Source organism: Rhinoraja longicauda, chromosome 31 (assembly GCF_053455715.1).
Source record: "Rhinoraja longicauda isolate Sanriku21f chromosome 31, sRhiLon1.1, whole genome shotgun sequence".
Lineage (NCBI taxonomy): Eukaryota > Metazoa > Chordata > Chondrichthyes > Rajiformes > Arhynchobatidae > Rhinoraja > Rhinoraja longicauda.
The window spans coordinates 16,825,364-16,845,237 of record NC_135983.1 but is presented as its reverse complement, the minus strand read 5'-3'; the positions used below and the strand labels follow the sequence as shown (position 1 = coordinate 16,845,237).

Genomic DNA, 19,874 nt, shown 5'->3' with positions numbered 1-19,874 from the left:
GCACCTATTTTCTATGTTTCTATTGCCAATCCGGGAGTGAAAAATGACGTTGAGCAGGTTGCCACTCAGCAACTTCACAGTTCTCTCAACCGTTACCATTGGTGCAGTGGTAGAGCCTCAGGCTTGTAGCGTTAGAGACCCGGGTGTGATACTGACTCCGGGTGCTGCCTGTGTGAAGTTTGCACGTTCTCACTGTTGACCGTAAGGGTTTCCTCGGGGTGCTCCAGTTTCCTCCCATATCCCAAAGTGCGGGTTTGCAGGTTAATGGGCCTCTGCAAATTGCCCCTGGTGTGTCGGGAATGGATGTGATAGAGAGATAACATAGAACTAGTGTGAACGGGAGATCAATAGTCAGTGTGGACTCGATGGGCCGAAGGACCTGTTTTCATACTGTGTTTGTCAGTCAATTTACTCGTTCCTAAAATCGTGACATTCAAATCAAGATGTGACACTCAGGAATATCTTAAGGATGAAAAAGAGTTAAAAAAAGTTCTTCAACTGCAGGGACTGACGGATTTTTGTGTCACGCTCGCAGGCCAAGCTAAAATCCAGGTTAGACTGACGTGACATCAAAAGAAGTTACATTGGAAAAGTTTCAGGGTATTTCAGCCACGTCCTAAAGCAAATAAATCAATACATGCTTTCATTTTCAGTGCACTGCTTCTTGGCTTCGAGATTTTATTGCTTTACACTAATAATCTATTGTAATGTAGGAATTATCAGCCAGTTCATACACAGCACGTTCCCACTAACTGCGGTGCCCAGAGGATCTGTTTCCATGGTTTGAGGGTAAACATTGGCTAGTATGCCATCTTTACTCTTCTACTTTTGCAAAAGGTTTGCTTTGGGACTTTTTAACGTATGCACAAGGGTACAAACAGAGCCTCAATTTAACATTTCAACCAGAAGGTGGCACCTTTGACTGTTTTTTTCCTCCTTCAACAATGCAGTGAGGTATCTGCCAGCTTGAACTAGGGTGAGAGGAATTTCCACTCCCATACCTGGCAGTGTACTTCTAATTGGGGGGAACTTATTGTGTGCACTTTGCTCACCCAGCTACCTGTGTGATTTTTGCTCCGTCCCATTGTGAGCAGGTGATGTCTTGGTGATGGATGACTATGGCTACATGTATTTCCGGGACCGTACTGGGGACACTTTCCGTTGGAAAGGTGAGAACGTGTCGACCACTGAGGTCGAGGGAATTCTAAGTCGCTATCTCAGCATGGCCGACGTTGTAGTCTACGGAGTAGAGGTGCCAGGTAAGAGAACTCCATCTGTGGATGTGTGTTAGTGTCATGGTGGCCGGTTTCTATGCCCTTATTTCAGCAGGAGCACATCACCCTCAGTTTCAACGGCAGACTAGAGAAACCAGCAGGTTTTTAACCTCCCGAGTGCTACCCATTCACCTCTGCTTGTAGCACCCATCAGGCTTCAGCTGAGGGCTTGCACTGAGACTGAAACACCATGGTTCAGGTTCATTATCGTCACATGTACTGAGGTACAATGAGTGGCTCTGCATGCTCTCCAATCAGATCAGATAATACAATACATAAATACAATCACATCACACTCCAGTACAATAGAGCCGAGAGGAAGGTACAGAGACAGCATATAGTTCTCAGGATTGGAGCGCACCAGTTCCAGTGTGGTGGAGGTGAATTGGACAGTACCCTAGCTTATAGTAGGACCATTCAGAAGCCTGATAACCGAGAGGAAGAGGCTGTCTCTGAGTCTGGTGGTGCGCACTTTCAAGCTTCAAGCCAACAGCAGAGCAGAGCAAAGGCGGAATGACTTTTTGGGGGTTTTGTAGGTCAGTTATTTGGTAGAGGTGGTGAAGGGTAGCCAAAGTCTGTACAATGTTGCTGTTTTTGTCAAAAAAGCAGAGAGAAGATTGAGTTGGAGCTGCTTTTAGATTCACTGGAAAACTCTATGTACTGACCTGAGAGTGATGGTCCTTTTCATCATTAATCATCAACTATACCATGACTGACCCTGTGATCTTTTCTGTATTTGCAATGAGGCCAGTAGTACCGACCCACCACTTCCTCATTCTTCAGGAAACGGGGCTTCCCCTCTTCCATTATAGATGAGGCTCTCACTAGGGCCTCTTCTAAATCCTGCAGCTCCGCTCTTGCTCCCCCTCCCCCCATTCGTAACAAGGACAGAATCCCCCTCGTTCTCACCTTCCACCCCATCAGCCAGCGTATCCAACAAATCATCCTCCAACATTTCCGTCACCTACAACGGGACCCCCCTACTGGCCACATCTTCCCATCCCCTCCCCTTTCTGCGTTCTGCAGAGACCGTTCCCTCCGTAACTCCCTGGTCCACTCGTCCCTTCCTACCCAAACCACCCCATCCCCGGGCGCTTTCCTCTGCAACCGCACGAGATGCAACACCTGTCCCTTTACCTCCCCCCCTCAACTCCATCCAAGGACCCAAACAGTCTTTTCAGGTGAGGCAGAGGTTCACCTGCACCTCCTCCAACCTCATCTATTGTATCCGCTGCTCTAGATGTCAACTTCTTTACATCGGCGAAACCAAACGCAGGCTCGGCAATCGTTTCGCTCAACACCTTCGCTCAGTCCGCCTTAACCAACCTGATCACCCGGTGGTTGAGCACTTCAACTCCCCCTCCCACTCCCAGTCTGACCTTTCTGTCATAGGCCTCCTCCAGTGCCATAGTGAGGCCCACTGGAAATTGGAGGAACAGCACCTCACATTTCGCTTGGGCAGTTTGCAGCCCAGCGGTATGAACATTGACTTCTCCAACTTTAGATAGTTCCTCTGTCACTCTCTTCCCCTCCCACTTCCCCGTTCACCCTCTATCTTCCTGTCTCCACCTATATCCTTCCTTTGTCCCGTCCCCCTGACATCAGTCTGAAGAAGGGTCTCGACCCGAAACATCGCCCATTCCTTCTCTCCTGCGATGCTGCCTGACCTGCTGAGTTACTCCAGCATTTTGTGAATAAATACCTTCGATTTCTACCAGCATCTGCAGTTATTTTCCGACACCAATTCCAGATCATTTGACCACTCTCGAATGCTCAAGTCATGTGTAGTGATGCCGTATTTCCTCCTCTCCTTCTTTCCCCAACCCTCACTTTAGGTGCGGAAGGTAAAGCTGGGATGGCTGCCATATCAGACACCAATGGTTGGATAGACTTGGAGAAGTTCTACTTGGACCTTGAGATGGCTTTGCCACCGTACGCACGGCCCGTGTTCCTGCGGTTGCTGTCAGTAGTGAGCAAGACGGGTATGTCGCTATCCAGATTCGGCCAAAGGTTTGGGAATATTTGGGAAGCATTGCATTTATTATGGGCCGGAAAGTGAAGAGATAATTAATCAAATAACATCCTTCAGTGATGTTGGTTGAAATATGAAAGTTGACCTTCATTGTTGAGAACCCCTTGCATATCTCTAAATATGGGGGGGGTTGGGGATCCAGCTGAGAAAACTGGGCTGAACTGGGACTTCAGCTTAACACTGCATCTGAAGGATGGTACTTCCAACAACACAGTGCTCCCCAATAAGTTGGACATTTGAAGAGGACAGGTTTAGATGGATGAGCCAAAGGTGGGACATCTTGGTTGGGGCATCTTGGTTGGCAGGGACAAGTTGAGCTGAATGGCCAGTTTCCCTGCTGTACGAGTCCAAGTGTCAAACCAAGTTCGTGACCATGAACTTGCGACCCGCGACTCAGAGATGAAAGCACTACTCATAAGTCACAGCTGATACCTAACGTTCATTAAACTCGACACTAACCTTTTCCTTATTTTCCCATTCCCAGGGACGTACAAGTTCCAAAAAACAGAGATGAGAAAGGAAGGATTTGACCCAAGATTCATCAAGGACAGACTTTATCTCCTGGATCAAAGGCAGCAGAAATATGTTGCACTGGAGGAAGAGCTCTTCAAAAAGATCCAATCGGGAATAATGAAGCTATGATTAAAATTATATCTATAAATATGTTGTTACCTCATCGTTACTCTTGTCAGTAGCCATAACAAGCAAAAGGGATAATTTGTTCCACTTCAGTTACTTGACCAGAATTGCATGTACAGGAACTTTACAGAAATTTTTGTTATTTTTCTTTATCTAAGTTTATTACAGATTTGCTAGTAATTTATGAAGAGAGATTATTACAATTTTGCACAAGAAAAATTATAATTAATTTTTATTGCCTGTACTGTTTTGGGTCTTATTTTTTAAGTGGGATAAAGCTTTCTATTTGTTCATTTCTTGAGAAACCTGCAAACATCCTCGAGTGTTTTGAGAATGTAATTAAACAGGATTCAATAAGAGGTTTTTTGCAATTCAAAGCATCACTCGGTCTTGGTCCTTTCATCTCTTTGATTGCTCTTCCTTCTGGACTGGGAATCGTGTGGTAGATAACCCTCCGTATGAAAGAGCTCTCACAAGATTCATTCCTGTAATCAAAGCCGTACAAGTGGGCTTTGCTTATTGGAAGACTGAGAGGTAATCTCATTGAAACGTGCAGAATCATAGAGGGCTTTATGAGGTACATTCCAAAAGGTTACTTCCATTGGCTGGCTGTCTAGAATAGAAGCTTGGCAAAGAATAAGAAATGAGAGCAATTGTTGAACAGACTGAGGATATATATATGTGCCGAATGTATATGTGTGTGCACAGGAAAAAAACAACTGCAGATGCTGGTTTAAATCGAAGGTAGACACAAAATGCTGGAGTAACTCAGCGGGTCAGGCAGCATCTCGGGAGAGAAGGAATGGGTGACGTTTCGGGTCGAGACCTTCCTTCAGACATATGTGTGTGTGCATGCATATGTATGTGTGTATGTATATGTGTATATATATGTATATCAGATTTGAAAATGATTTGATGGAGAGGCTGGATAGTCTGAAATATTTCTCTCTGGAGCATAGGAGGCTGAGGGATGATGACCTTATTGATCAAGAACATAAGGGGTAAGAAGGAACTGCAGATGCTGGTTTAAACCGAAGATAGACACAAAAAGCTAGAGTAACTCAGTGGGACAGGCAGCATCCCCCGACAGTCCATTCAGGTTAGGCAGAGTTCACTTGCACTTCCTCCATCCTCATCTACTGTATCCGTTGTTCAAGATGTGGACTCTTGTACATCGGCGAGACCAAACGCAGACTGGGCTATCGTTTTGCGGAACACCTTCGCTCAGCCCGCGTGAACCAACCTGATCTCCCGGTTGCTGGACACTTTAATTTTCCTTCCCATTCCTACACAGACCTTTCTGTCCTCGGTCTCCTCCATTGTCAGAGTGAGGCTGAACGGAAATTGGAGGAACAGCTTCTCATATTTCACTTGGGCAGCTTACAGCCCCAGTGGTATGAATTTTGATTTCTCTCACTTCAGGTAGCCCTAGCATTCCCTCTCTCCATCCCTCCCCCACCCAAGTCGCACTAGCTTCTCATTTTCACCCTACAAACAGCCTGTATCCTTTATCATCGTTACTTTTTTGCATTTCTTTCATTCATTGTTCTTTATCTCTTCACACCACCATCTATATCTCTCATTTCCCTTCTCCCTAACCAGTCTGAAGAAAGGTCTCGACCCAAAACGTCACCCATTTCTTCTCTCCAGAAATGCTGCCTGTCCCGCTGAGTTACTCCAGCTTTTTATGTCTTAAGAACATAATGGGCATGGATAAAGTGAATGCTCACAGCCTTTTTTCCCATGATAGGGGATTCCAGAACTAGAGGACATGGGTTTATGGTAAGAAGGGAAAGATTTAAGAGGGATCTCGGGGGCAACTTTTTCATTCAGGCAGTAGTCCATTTCTGGGATGAGCTGCCAGAGGAAGCTGTAGAAACTGATACAATTACAACTTGTAAAAGATATTTGGACAGATACTGTTTCTTTAAATGTATTTTGGAGGACGTTTTCCTCTGCTTTCATTCCCTGTCTGTTGTACACCTCTATCAGTCTACTAGTGTTTTTTTTTAAATGATGAGAGGTTTAATATATAGAGTAGATGTTTCCAGGTGCCAGTGAATGACTGAGTAGAGTAGGGATTGTCCGAGACTAAGAGGCAGAAATCCATAAGGAATTCGGGAGAGGTTTCCAGATTGAGAGGTGAGAATGTACAGGTCACACTGCGTGGGGTGGTTCGGGAGTTAGCAGAGATCGTTGAAGCAGCAGAGAGTGGAATGAATGGAAGTGCGCTGAAAGTCTGATGTGAAGTGGGGTGTGGGAGATCTTGTGTGGAGCATGAACGAGCACACACACACGTGTGAGGTCTCTCTACTGTTAAAGTCAGTGTGAAGATGCCAACCAGGAAATAACAATGAGAATGAGAACTGTCAATCACTACAAACTCCGGCCATAATTCCAGTCCTTTAACACAAAGTTCTCTGCAGAGACTGTGATTTCTATTCTTCGGTCAAAGGGTAAACTGCCCACAGTGATGTGTTGCTGCTGCACAGAGTGTTTCCTTGGGCTGAATTGCCCTCGCAAGGTTCTGACCATGAACACTATGCGTTCATATAACACCCAGATGTCTCCTACTAACCCATCCTGGTTCTACAACTAGGGTGTAGTACATTGGTAATACTGCCTGTAATCTGCTAGTGGGTGTGCTGCAGACTCAGTGGTGACAGCATGATTAAATTAATGGAGCAGAAATCCAGCGACCTGACATAGGTCTATCCAGAGTTAAAATCCTTGCATTCACGATGGTGGCCTTGAAACTAAACTCGCATGCTATAAAAGTCCAATTGTTGTGTCAATGCAGGGAAAGAAATGCTGGGAAATCACAGGGAAATACATTTTTTGTCCTACTCAGTTTGTCTGGTAAACTCTGAGCTGCCTCAACTGGTTTATCCAACTCATTGAATCACTGAATTATTGCAGAACAGAAGGGGGCCATGTTGCCCAGGAAGTTCTTCCTCAGATGCCTCTTGTGTCTTTTGCCCATAATTTTAAATCCAACATTGAACAATGTGCGAATAGGAACAACATCTCCCTGATCCATGATCTTGATCTGTACTCTGTTGGGTAGCATCCTAACCCTTCAAATTGAGTTCATTCTCAGTTGGTATTTCAAGATCTCCATCCAAATCCTCTCAAAACTCCTTGTTCTTTGAAGGAGAATCGCCCCAGGTTCTCCTGCCCAACCCGGCTGATATCCCACATCCCTCTCCTCCCTGTAAATTACTTTGACATCCTCTCAAGCATCTTCATGTCCTCCCTAGGGTTAGAATGATAAGGGTTTAGTTACAATTCAGGTGCAACGTTCAGGTTTTAAGACAGTTGGAGATGGGCAACAATGCTGGCTGAGGTCTCACTGTGGAACTGCATGAGACTGGAAGGAAGAGCAGTCAAAGGGGAAACAACTGGAGCCATGGATCCTGTCATCTCCTTGCAGTACTCAGATCGTGCCACTGGGTGTCACTGTACATGCACAGTGCAGTTATTCCCTGCTCATTCTCCTGGGATCAGGGTTGGCCACTTCCCCCTCAAGTCCAGCAGGTGCGAAGGTGGTTGACTAGGCCAGTGAGGGTCTCCTCAGATACTACCACAGGGCAGAGCATGAGGCAGCAAGCAGACAGGACAAACTGCCTCAACAAGGCAGTCAATATCATCAAAGCACCACACCACCTTGGCCACGCTCTCATTTCACTCTTAACTATCTATCAGGAACCTGAAAACTGTGACCACTAGGTTCAAGAAAAGCTTCTTCCCAGCAACCATCAGTCTCTTGAACACTGCACAACACTAACCTCAGCAACTACGATCTTTTATGGACTGTGTCTTGGTTGCAGTACAGACTTCAGTTTTGCACTATTATGGTTGGGTTACTTCGTACAGCACAGTAACAGGCCTTTTGGTCCACAACGTCTGTTATTGATTTATTATATTATTGATTATTATTTATTTAGGTATTATTTCACTAATGGGCCTGTTAAGCTGTAGCAAGTAAGAATTTAATTGTCCCATTGCTAGTACATATGACAATGAAACACTTTCTCATGTTATTTTAAAGAACGATGTATTCAAGAGAGAGTTAGATATAGCTCTTCGGGCTGATGGAGTCGGGATATGGGGAGAAAGCAGGAACAGGGTGCTGATTTTGGATAATCAGCCATGATTATATTGAATGACGATACTGGCTCGAAGGGCCAAATGGCCTACTCCTGCACCTATTTTCTATGTTTGCTCGAGGGGCCGAATGGCCTTCTGCACTACTTTCTATGTTTCTTGACCATTAAGGTTTGTGATGTGGTGTCCTCTCTCCATTGCTTCTGTTTGCTGTCGTGGTGCCTTTAGTACAAGTGAGACACTCCCAGGTTCCTGACTCGTGTTTACTTGGTTGAACGACCCGGGCGGGTCTGAGGCATTGCTGCACTATTGGAAGTGCTGCCTTGCAGCTGAGTCTTCAATCCAAGGCCCTGTCAGCTCTCTTCAATCAATATCAGATATCCCGGGGCATGACTTTGAAGAACAGGAGAGTTATCCCTGACGTCAGCATCTCTAAAATGGATTATTTGGTCATCACAACAGTCAGAGAGTACAGCAACAGGCTCTTCGGCCCAAGTCACCAATGCCACCAAAATGCCCCATCTAATATAGTCGCATTTGGGCCATGTTACTCAAAACCTTTCCTATCCATGTATCGGGCCAACTGTATTTTAAATGTTGTTGTACCTGCCTCAACTACTTCCTCTAGTAGTTTGTTCCATATACCCACCACCCTCTGTGTGAAAAAGTTGTCTCTCAGGTTCCTATTCAATATTTCCCCTCTCATTTTCAACCTATGCCCTCTCGCTATTGATACTCCTACTTTGGGATAAAAAGACTGTACATTCACTCTATCTATTCCCCTAATGATTTTAAGCACCTCTATAAGATCACCCCTTAGCCAGAACTCCAAATAAGAATGTCCTAATCTGCTGAGCCTCGCTCTACACCTCAGCCCCTGAAGTCCCGGCCAACATCCTCATATCTTCCATGCATCCTTTCCAGCTGGATGGCATCTTTCCTCTAACGGGGTGACCGATACTCATCAACTTCAACACCAACTTCTTATGCAGCATGTTGCTGTGTCTGGGACTGCTGTGCACAGCTTTGCTGCTGCTTTTCCAGCATCACTAAAGTGATGTTAAAGTTAACTAAAGTTAAAAATAAATATTGTAGTGCCTTATAGTGCTGAAATGGGATGTGAAAAGGGGCCAGATAAACTCCAGTTTTTTCTTCTCCAGTCAGGGAAACGCTGACACCAGGTAGTAGCCACATAAACTCCCAAACGAGTCAAAGAAATCAGGTGGTTGAGGATGAGAAATTGAAAGGTTTAGGAACAGCCGTTAGCACTCTGGACTGAAGAGATGGCTGGATCTGTGAGGACTGCAGAGAATGTTAGAGCTGGGGGGAAATGGAGAAAGGGTTTTAGATAGACACATGGACATGGAGAATACAGATCACATGCAAGCAGAGAAAATTAGTTTAACGTAGTGGCACAGCTGGTAGAACTGCTGCCTCACAGCACCACAGACCCAGGTTTGATCCTGACCTCGGCAGCTGTCTGTGTGGAGTTTGCACATTTTCCCTGTGACCATGTGGGTTTCCTCCCTCCCTCGTCCCATATAGGTGTGGGTTTGTGCGTTATTTGGCCTCTGTAAGGGAAGTAGATGAGAAAGTGGGATAATATGGAATTAGCGAGGGATCAATGGTCGGCATGCTCGATGGGCCGAAGGGCCAGTTTCCAGGCTCTGTCTTTCAGTCAATCACAAACCAAGCATCATGTTCGGCGTGGACATTGTGAGCTGAAGGGCCTGTTCCTGTGCTGTACTGTTCATTGTTCTATGTTTAAGGAATAAGGCTGAAGGAAGTTGCTGAGGCAGAGGTAATATGGCCAAGGGAGGATTTCATTGTGTGAATGATAAGTTCAGGCCCTCTGCCAAAGTTGGAGCTAAAGATTTTCTCAACACCATGATGCATTCCTAAGGAGATACGGCAGCTGGAAAAAGTCAAAATTAGAATCATTGTGTGCATGATGGTATGGAAAGTAATGACAGCGCAGGAACAGTCATTAACAGGATTATCGGAAAAGGCGAAGAGTTCTATCGCAGAGTGAGTCATCAACCCCTGCCTCGTAGCATGGCACGGTGGCGCAGCGGTAGGGCTGCTGCCTTACAGCGCCAGAGTCCCTGGTTTGATTCTGACTAAGGGTGCTTGTCTGTACAGAGTTTCTACATGCTCCCCATGACCCGTGCAAATTTTCTCTGGGATCTCTGGTTTCCTCACACACTCCAAAGACGTACAGGTTTGTAGGCTAACTGGCTTGGTGTAATTGTAAATTGTCCCTTAGTGTGTGTAGGGTAGTGTAAGTGTTTGGAGATCGCTGGTCCGTGCAGATTCGATGGGCCGAAGAGCATGTATCTCTAAACTCAACTAAGCTAAACTAAACTAAAGCTGCTCCTCACAAGCCTCCATCCCCATCCTATTTACCAATAGATAGAGTAGACAGTCAGAACCTTTCTCCTAGAGTGGAAATGTCAAAGATTAGAGGGCATAGCTTTAACGTGAGAGGGGTAACGTTTAAAGGAGATGTGTAGGGCAAGTTCTTGACACAACAAGTGGTGGGTGCCTGGAATGCACGACCTGGGGTAGAGGTGGAGGCAGATACGATAGTGCTGTTGAAGAGGTTTTCAGATAGGCACATGGATACGCAGGGAATGGAGGGTCATGGATGAGGTACGGGTACAGGAGATTAGTTTAACTTGGCTTTGTGTTTGGCATGGATGTTCTGGGCTGATGGGCCTGTTCCTGCCCTGGACTGTTTGTTCTATGCAGACACAAGGAATATTGTGGAGATGCTGGAGTTTTTACAAATAAAGCACAAAGTGCCGGAGTAACTCAGTGGGTCAGGCAGCATCTGTGGAAGACATGGATAGGCGATGTTTCGGATTGAGCACTTCTTCATTCTGAAGAAGAGTCCTGACCCAAAATGTCACCTACCCACGTCTTCAGGAGATGCTGCCTAACGCGCTGAGTTGCTCCAGTATTTTCTGTATTGTTCTACATTCCAGCCCCTCTCTCTCTGCACCTATTGTCTATTGAAGGCAGGAACGGGGTACTGATTGAGAGTGATCAGCCATGATCGCATTGAATGGCGGTGCTGGCTCGAAGGGCTGAATGGCCTACTCCTGCACCTATTGTCTATTGTCTCCCCAACACTTTATGACTGAACTTGCACCCATTGAAGGAGGGTAGTAGTGGATGTGCTATGCCAAAACTCTTTGGACTGCACACAGCAATCAGAGCTCTCCTGCAATGATAATGTCCTGCTATCAAACTGTAGTTCCAAAGGTGAAAAGTATGCCTGATAACCCACAGCATCTCTGGACACTATTTTTCAGAGCGCTCTGAATCATTCCAGTGTCCGTCAGTCAGAACAAGGTGGCAGTTTCTTGGCAGTGGCTGTGTTGCTGCCTTGGTGACATGGAGGTCTTCCAACAGAGTGTGCCAGTGAAAAGCTGGAGGGACACCAAACAAAATAAACCCTGAAGGTTCAACGTCCACCAGAACAACTCACTTGGCTAATTTGCTTAGCAGCCATTTAATTATTCCCCCACCGGCTCACTTTAAGAAATGTTTTCATTTTATGTGGCACTAACTCGATACGGTGAAAATCTCAGCCTGCAAATCTTGGCAACGGTTTTCCATTTGAAATCCAGATATTCCCTGATGGCAAGGCTTGTATCTGCAGTGAGGCATAAGGGTGTTAATATGGGAGGGTGCCCAGTGGTCAGCACGGACGGGTTGGGCCGAGTGGCCTCGTTTCAATGCTGCAAGACTCGATGATTCCAGGAATCAGACAGAAGACCCAATCTCACAGCAGAACGAAGGTATTTATTCACAAAATGCTGGAGTAACTCAGCAGGTCAGGCAGCATCTCAGGAGAGAAGGAATGGGTGATGTTTCGGGTCGAGACCCTTCTTCAGACTGATCAGTCTCGGGTGCTGCTTGTCCCGTTGAGTTACTCCAGCATTTTGTGTCCATATTCATGAAATGGTATTTCATTCAGTGCCAAGCAGATAAAAATCGGTTATTGTTTGCAAAGGAATGCAATGTGACAATTTTAAGATTGCATCATGCTACTTTGACAGCTACTTCCAGCTGACATGGGTGAAGTGAGTTCAGTGCAATATGGAGTTATGCCATTACTCATGCAATGTTCCTTTGGAGTATTGCCCATTAAATTAATTCATGTTGTTCTGCAAATGTGGTTTGCACTTTCAGATCAGGTTTTGAAAGCCTTGCTACCTAACAGGTTCCAACGTCCCATTAACAAACCACCTACAGCACCAAACTACATCTCTCAGCTGGTTCACTCAAAGTATTTTTCAATTGCACTCTTCCTCCATCACTTTCCCAAAACTTTTACCTTATTATTGTTATTAATAATTAACATTTCATCACTGAGAATCTCATGGAAACTGTAAATAGTTTAATTATTAATTACAAAGATTAGACAGCTTATGTAAATAGTCGTATATCATTGGGGAATATCAGAGAATGTTATGCATGGGATAGGGACATCTTTAATTTTACACGTCACATGAAAGCGTTTCGCTTGTGCTCTTCCAGTAACTCCCTGTGTAGATACAACATGTGTGGGCGCAGGTTTGATTCATGGTCTGTGCTGAGTCATCTGTGTTAGTAATAAACATAGTACATGAAATCTCTGGTCTTGGTATAAATTTATTATTGTGACGTGCAATGAGATGGACACGTGGAAACACTTTGTTGTGTGTGCTATCCAGGCAGATCATGCTGTACGTGAGTGTAACCAAACCTCACATTGGTACTCCAAAATGAGAAAATAAATAGAGTGCAGAATACAGTGTTACAGCTCCAGAGAAAGGAAAGTGCAGTGAGATTGATGGCCCCGGACCAGAAGCGGCCACGTCGCGGGGCTGGAAACTGGAAGTGTCCTGAGTTCATTCTGCTACCACCATCGTCCACTGTACAAGTGAAGCTTGCGCCCTTTTCAGCACGGACGATGACAGTGATGTAACATTTGAATGATGGACATGAAAGAAGAAGAAGAAGAAGTGAGGTAGATTGGAAGATTAGGAAAGCATTATTAGCTTATGAGATGTCCCTTCAACAATCTGCACTGTTGATCCTTCGGTGGTGCCAGATAAGCAGATTTTCCCAATTGGATGCTATTTCCATTAATATCAAATTTTACTTCTTAAAAAATAAGTGGGCCACACTCAAGCACACCAGAGCCTGGCTCCTGCTGCCAAGTGTCCTGGAGACACCATCCCAGCTCTGGCCACATTCTCATCCGGCAGTCCAACTCCTGGCATATGTTGGACCCCTGTCTCTCACCACATTGCCTCCCTACATCCCAACATCTCCGACTCACACCATAGAAAGCAGACTGTCGGGCTGTATCACAGCTTGGTTCCGGATCAGCTCTGCCCAAGACCGCAAGAATCTGTAGAGAGTTGTAGTGGTAGCCCAGTCCATCACACAAACCAGACTCCCCATCATTGACTCCATCTCCACTTAACGCTGCCTCGGAAACGTAGTCAACATAATCAAAGACTTGTCCCACCGAGTCATTCCCACTGCTGCCCACTCCTGTCAGGAAGCTTGAAAGTGCGCAACATCAGACTCAGGAACAGCTTCTTCCCCTCTGTTATCAGCCGGTGGGAAGTGTAGATGGAGTCAATGGTGGAGAGTCAGCTTAGGTCCTGAGGATGCGGCCGCAGTTGCTTTCTATGGATTCAATCTCAGGAAAGCCAATCTTACATCTACCTCCATAACCATTGGTGTAGGAAGGAACTGCAGATGCTGGTTTACACCGAAGATAGACACAAAATGCTGCAGTAACTCAGCGGGACAGTCAGCAACTTTGGTGAAAAGGAATGGGTGACATTTCGGGTCGAGACCATTCTTCAGTTTGAACATATGTCTCAACCCGAAACGTCACCCATTCCTTCTATCCAGAGATGCTACCTGCCCTGTTGAATTACTGCAGTATTTTGTGTCTCCCTTCAATAACCATTGGTACAGGCGCACCCGAGACTGGCAGCGTGGGTCATCGATTCCATCACCGATCTTGTATTCAAAAAGGGTGCAGAATGCATTGAGTCCATTGGGGAGGGACTTATTGTTACCAGCGATATGGCACGTCTTTCCCTTGTGGCCCATTATAGCGTGCAAGCCTTGCCATTATCTCATGACTGAGCTTGATGTTGTACGGTCAGGATTTCACTGTAATCGGTTTCGTGGGTGGAGAATGGTGCTTTCGATCCGAAACATCACCCATTCCTTCTCTCCAGAGGTGCTGCCTGTCCCGCTGAGTTACTCCAGCATTTTGTGTATACCTTCGGTGTAAAACAGCATCTGCAGTTCTTTCTTACACTAACCATTTCGTGAATGGTTTTCAGGACAGCGTCTCTTGGGTTTTTTTCTGTGGACACCAGAGGGCAGTATTTTTAGTAAAAGTTTGTAGTGAGCCATCTCTGTTGCTCTTAACATTTCAGTGACGGCCACTGCCACGTCCTCAGAGACAAAGAGCAGCCTCTCCTCAATAAATATTTGGAGAAAAATATAGTGGAATTTCTGATATTAGGATGACGATGTATTGGCAGGGTTTATAGCCACTGATTGCACTGAGGAGCAAGGCACAAAATTAAAGGTGGACCAGTCAGTTAGCCAAAAAAGTGTTCAGCTTCAATCGAATGAATGTCTCAACTGAGACCAATGAGAGCTTTGTGCAGAAAGGTACTGAGAGATATGCTTTAGTACGGATGGACAGAGTTAAGGTACTGAGGAATTTGATCAAATTGAATGGCGGAAAGGCTCAATGAGCAGAATTCCTATTATCTTGTTTATTCCTGTCCTAATGTATTGAATTGTTGGAGCAACAACAGTTTGGTGGTGGCAGACACAGGGGTCGGGTTGACCATTGTATACTAGCTTACAGACATTACATCTCACTCAGGTGCTTGACTGTGGGACAAGCACGGAACACTTATGCACATATGTACTTATGCACAAACACATATTCACACACATCTGCTCACTTCAGCACACACAGACATGCACATACATTCACACGCAAGTATACTCACACATTTGTAAACACACCCTCATACACCTGCACACACATATATAGACACACATGTGCACGCACACACATGCGCATGTACTAAACACATTTGCGCACACACGCACATATATGCTGTGGTAGTTCTTGGATAATCTTTATCCTGGGAATCATACATTAAACTGGGAAATCTGATATACTTTTACATTTGGAATGTACCCTAAGCAAGTCTGTAAAATAGAGTTAATCAGACCAGAGCTGAAGCTTACATTTACAGGTAAATATTCCCATTTTCCTGTTCATTCCAGCAGCAGGTACTCTGCCAGGTGCTACCACCTCCAATCTCCATATGCCCACACTCCAGTGATTCCAGAGTACAAGTCAAAGGATGACGCAACCAGCACTACAATGACTCAGAGAGCCGGGACAGAATACCAGGCAATGTGTCCCGATAGTGCCATTTGTCACCACAAGTGCCATTTGCCAGACTGCAATGAAAGCAAGAAGGATGAAGACTGTCGAGCCTTTTTTTCCTGGAGGAACAGCACCTCATATTCTGTTTGGGAATGGGGCAATGATTTGTCCAATTTTAAGTAATGTCCCCCTATCCCGTGCCTTTCTGTTACTCCATCCTAGTTCACACCCATTTCTCTCACTATTCCACCCCTCTTTTCCACCCCCAGCTCCTATTTCCCTCCTCCTATATCTGTGCCTCTGGCTTTACATTTCACTTTTCTTATCTGCCATGCTTTTGTCTCCTTTTCAACTCTGGCCTCTATCACTTACTCCACCCATCTGCCCGTCAAATCACCCTCACCTGCATCCACCCATCACTTGCAAGCTTTGTCCTGCTCCCCAACACTTTTCCAGCATCCTCCCCCACCCCCACCCCCACCACCCCCACCCCCACCCCCACCCCCACCCCCACCACCCCCCCCACCCCCACCACCCCCACCCCCACCTCCACCACCCCCACCTCCCCCACCCCCACCTCCCCCACCCCCACCCCCCCCACCCCCACCCCCCCCACCGCCCCCCACCCCCACCCCCACCACCCCCACCCCCACCACCCCCACCCCCACCACCCCCACCCCACTCTATCAGTCCAGAGAAGGATCTGAACACAAAACAACACCTATTCATTCCCTCTGCAGATACTGCCTGTCCCGCTGAGTTCCTTTGTATCCTTCAGACCACAAAGCCTCAAGGACTATCACCCTGCGACCATTGCAGGAAACCAGGGGTCGAGTGGGTGCAAGATTTTGCCTATTTATTTTCTACATTTCTACAAAACCTGTGATTCGTACAGTTCCAGTTGCCACAAATCCAGCTTCCCAGAGCCCTGCGCTGCAAGCTCATTGTTCCGAAGGAGCTGCATTGCTGAATGTGCTTTGTCTCCGTTCAGAAATTAAACCGAGCCTCAGTCTATTCTCTTCCAGACACTACAGTTACCAAAGCAATATGTTGACCAAAAAAAAAAATCAAGTTTCCCCCTAAATCTTGACAAATATTTATCCCTCAGTTTCAACTAAGAGCACATAATCTGGCTTTCGCTCTGCCTTCTTGGGATCTGCTCTGCCAATTTTTTACTTCGCAAGATTAGCTTCTGTATCTGGACATCCTGATGTTCTGAAATGCTCTTTATCAATGCCAGTTGCATTTGCACTTAATAAACATTTGTTTCGTTCTTTTAAAGCCTGCCTCAGTGTCTCCTAAATCATAGTGCTTGCTTCAAGTCATTTGTTTCATGCACTTAAGATGTTGGTGGCACCGGGTGCTATAGCTCTGTTCCGTGATACAGAATCATGATGGACAGTCCAGGCCTTGGGTTACTCAACAATAACTGACTTGTTGGACCAGAGAGGGAAATAATCCTCTTGATCCCCAAGACTTATGCTATTTCACAAATCCAGTGCACATATGCAAGTGCATGGCAAGTTGGTGGAGAATTGCATTTGACAGTGATAAACTTCAAGGTCGAATAACCTCTTCATGAAGTTCAAGTTGGATAACATCCAGGCAGGTAATGTGTGCTACAGAGGGAATGGTGAAGGAGGCAGTAAGGAGGTATGGAGACACAAGTACCAATTGACATGCAGCCAGGCATTTAACAAATAAGAGTGCTCCTGGTGTGTTGTAATGACACTGTCTTATCTGGACATGTTAAAGATGTTCAAAATTCCTTCAAAGTGGGGCATTCAAGAAAGAGGGACCAAAGACGGGGAGAGAAAGAATTGCACAAGTCTCCCCTCAGCCTCTGTATAAAGCACTGAAGTTGATGGTGGTCAATTGAAGATTTCAAAACTGCGACTGATGGAATTGATTAACAGAGACTGAGTCTGAAGAAGGGTCCCGACCTGAAATATCATCCCTTCTGTGTTTTTTCTCCTCAGATGCTGCCTGACCTGCTGAGTTTCTCCAGCACTTTGTGTTTTACTCAAGATTCCAGAATGTGTCGTTTCTTGGGTCTCCACGGAATTGTTGTTGGTAAATGAATCAAGGTGAATTCTACTTCTCGTGGGATCCAAAGCTGAATGTCATAAATGTATATTCATTTGCAAGACTGATCTGGAGTTCAAGAGAAGCTGTTTCACTCCCACAGTGGTTCAAATATGAAACTGCCACTGCCACATGGATGGCTGAGGTGAATAGCCATCAATGATTTTAAAGGAAACTTAAGAACTTTATGGGATGGGATGGGATATAATAATATGGTGAGGTGAGATGTGGTTGATGAAGGCTCATGTAGAGCATAAACACTTTCATATGGATTTCAGACTTACAATTGGATCCAATGTCGACCTACATCAATGATAAAGCAAGCTGGAAGGACTGAATTTCCATCTTCTGTTCCTAATATTCCTGAGGGAAATAAATAGCATTAGTATTCTCAGTTGAATCCTCTCAGCAAAATGAATCCCTGACTGTTTACGTCGTGGGTGATGTTAGTAGCACGGCATGTTAGATTTGTGCAGTTGATTTTTTTTTTTTGGCCATTAACTGTATGAAGCTGCTTGAACTCACAGCGCTGTTCATATGCAATTTCACGCATTGAAAACGTCTCTCCCCTCTCTCTCTCTCTCTCTCTCTCTGTCTCGCTGCCTTGATTGTACAAAACAAAAGAAAGGCAATTCACTGAGTACCACAGCGGCACAATTCTTCGGCACAAATGTGTGTAAATGGGGTTCAGCAAGGGGTCCAAAGGGTTATCTGCTTTGTACCCATCTGTTAGCTGGTGCTTTCTTTAGCTAGTTAATCCATTGAATTCTGAGATGGTGTCATGTCTATAAGGTGGTGACAAAGATTTCAATATTTTCAGAATATCTGGCATGTTCTTGCTGGGCCCATGAGCAAAGTGTTAGTATACAAAAGCAAGGAATGTCAAAATCAACTGCACAAATTAAAGCATGCCATGCTGATATTAACCACATAAATAGTCAGGGCAAGACACAAGCTGCTGAAGGAACACAGGCCGCATCTGTGGAGGAAATGGACAGACGACATTTTAGGTCAGGACCCTTCTTCAGCTGGTGATTAATTTTGTAGTGGATTCAAGTGAGAATATTCACAACATTTATTTGCCTCTCTAAGCACCGTTCCAAAACAGGGATGTAATGCTGAGGCTTTATAAGGCACTGGTCAGACCACGTTTGGAGTATTTTTAGGCTGTTTTGGGCCCCATATCTGAGGAAGGATGTGCTGGCATTGGAGAAGGCCCAGAGGAGGTTTTTTTAAGAGAAGGACCCCAGGAATGATTGGGTTAACATACGACAAGTGTTTGACAGCACTGGGCCTGTACTCACTGGAGTTTAGAAGAATTAGGGGGTGTCTCATTGAAACTTACCGTATAATGAAAGGCCTAGATAGAGTGGATGTGAGAGGATATTTCCACTAGTGGGAGAGTCTAGGACCAGAGGCCACAGCCTCAGAATAAAAGGAAGTACCTTTTGGGAGGAGATGAGGAGGAATTTCTTTCGTCAGAGGGTGCTGAATCTGTGGTATGCATTGGCACAGACAGGTGTGGGGGCCAAATCAATGGATATTTTTAAGGCGGAGATTGACAGATTGTTGATTAGTAAGGGAGTCAAGTGTTGTGAGGAGAAGGCAGGAGAATGGGTTTGAGAGGAAATGATAGGTCAGCCATGATTGAATGCGGCGTAGACGTGATGGGTCTAATTCTACTCCTATAAGTTATGAACATGAACACTTTTCTAAACATTAGGAATAGAAGCTGGCAATTTGCTCCTTCAAGCTTGCATTATCATTTACATAAACAAAACAAATTACAAATGCTGGAATCTTGATCATTTATGTAGATCAACATTGGTTACAATTTAAGTTGGAAATCTGTAAGGAAATATTAATGCTCTGCGGGAGTGTGCCAATATAGCAAGAGCCTCAAAGATTGTATCAGTCCGGATAGCTTTTGGGGCATGTGTTGGTATTGATAGATTTTTGTCACGAGTATCGAGATACAGTGAAAAGCTTTGCCTGCTGTCCAGTCATATTACACAATACACAAGTACAATCAAGCCATACACAAGTACAACACATCGTGCAATGAGAAAACAGAGTGCAGAATATAGTGTTCCAACATTATAGTGTTACAATTACAAAGAAAGTTTATAAAAAGTGCAATGAGGTGGGTTGGAAGATCGGGACAACACCCTACCTTATGGGAGGAATATTCAGTTGTCTGATAGCAGCAGGGAAGGAGCTGATCCTGAATATGTGTAGCTTAGGTTGGTACTGTGCCATACATGCTATGTATTAACATTAGGACGAGGTGTCAGGA

General features: G+C 45.2%; 1 protein-coding gene across 1 annotated transcript in view; it reads left to right on the top strand.

Annotated features, from left to right (window-relative positions):
- slc27a4 (solute carrier family 27 member 4) overlaps positions 1-4,277 on the top strand; it is a 50,465-nt gene extending 46,188 nt beyond the window's left edge. The window contains 3 exon segments of the mRNA XM_078426451.1: positions 1,095-1,259; positions 3,110-3,256; positions 3,791-4,277. Coding sequence (XP_078282577.1) covers positions 1,095-1,259; positions 3,110-3,256; positions 3,791-3,948 — 470 coding nt within the window. The 3' untranslated portion in view covers positions 3,949-4,277.
- The last annotated feature ends 15,597 nt before the right edge of the window (positions 4,278-19,874 follow it).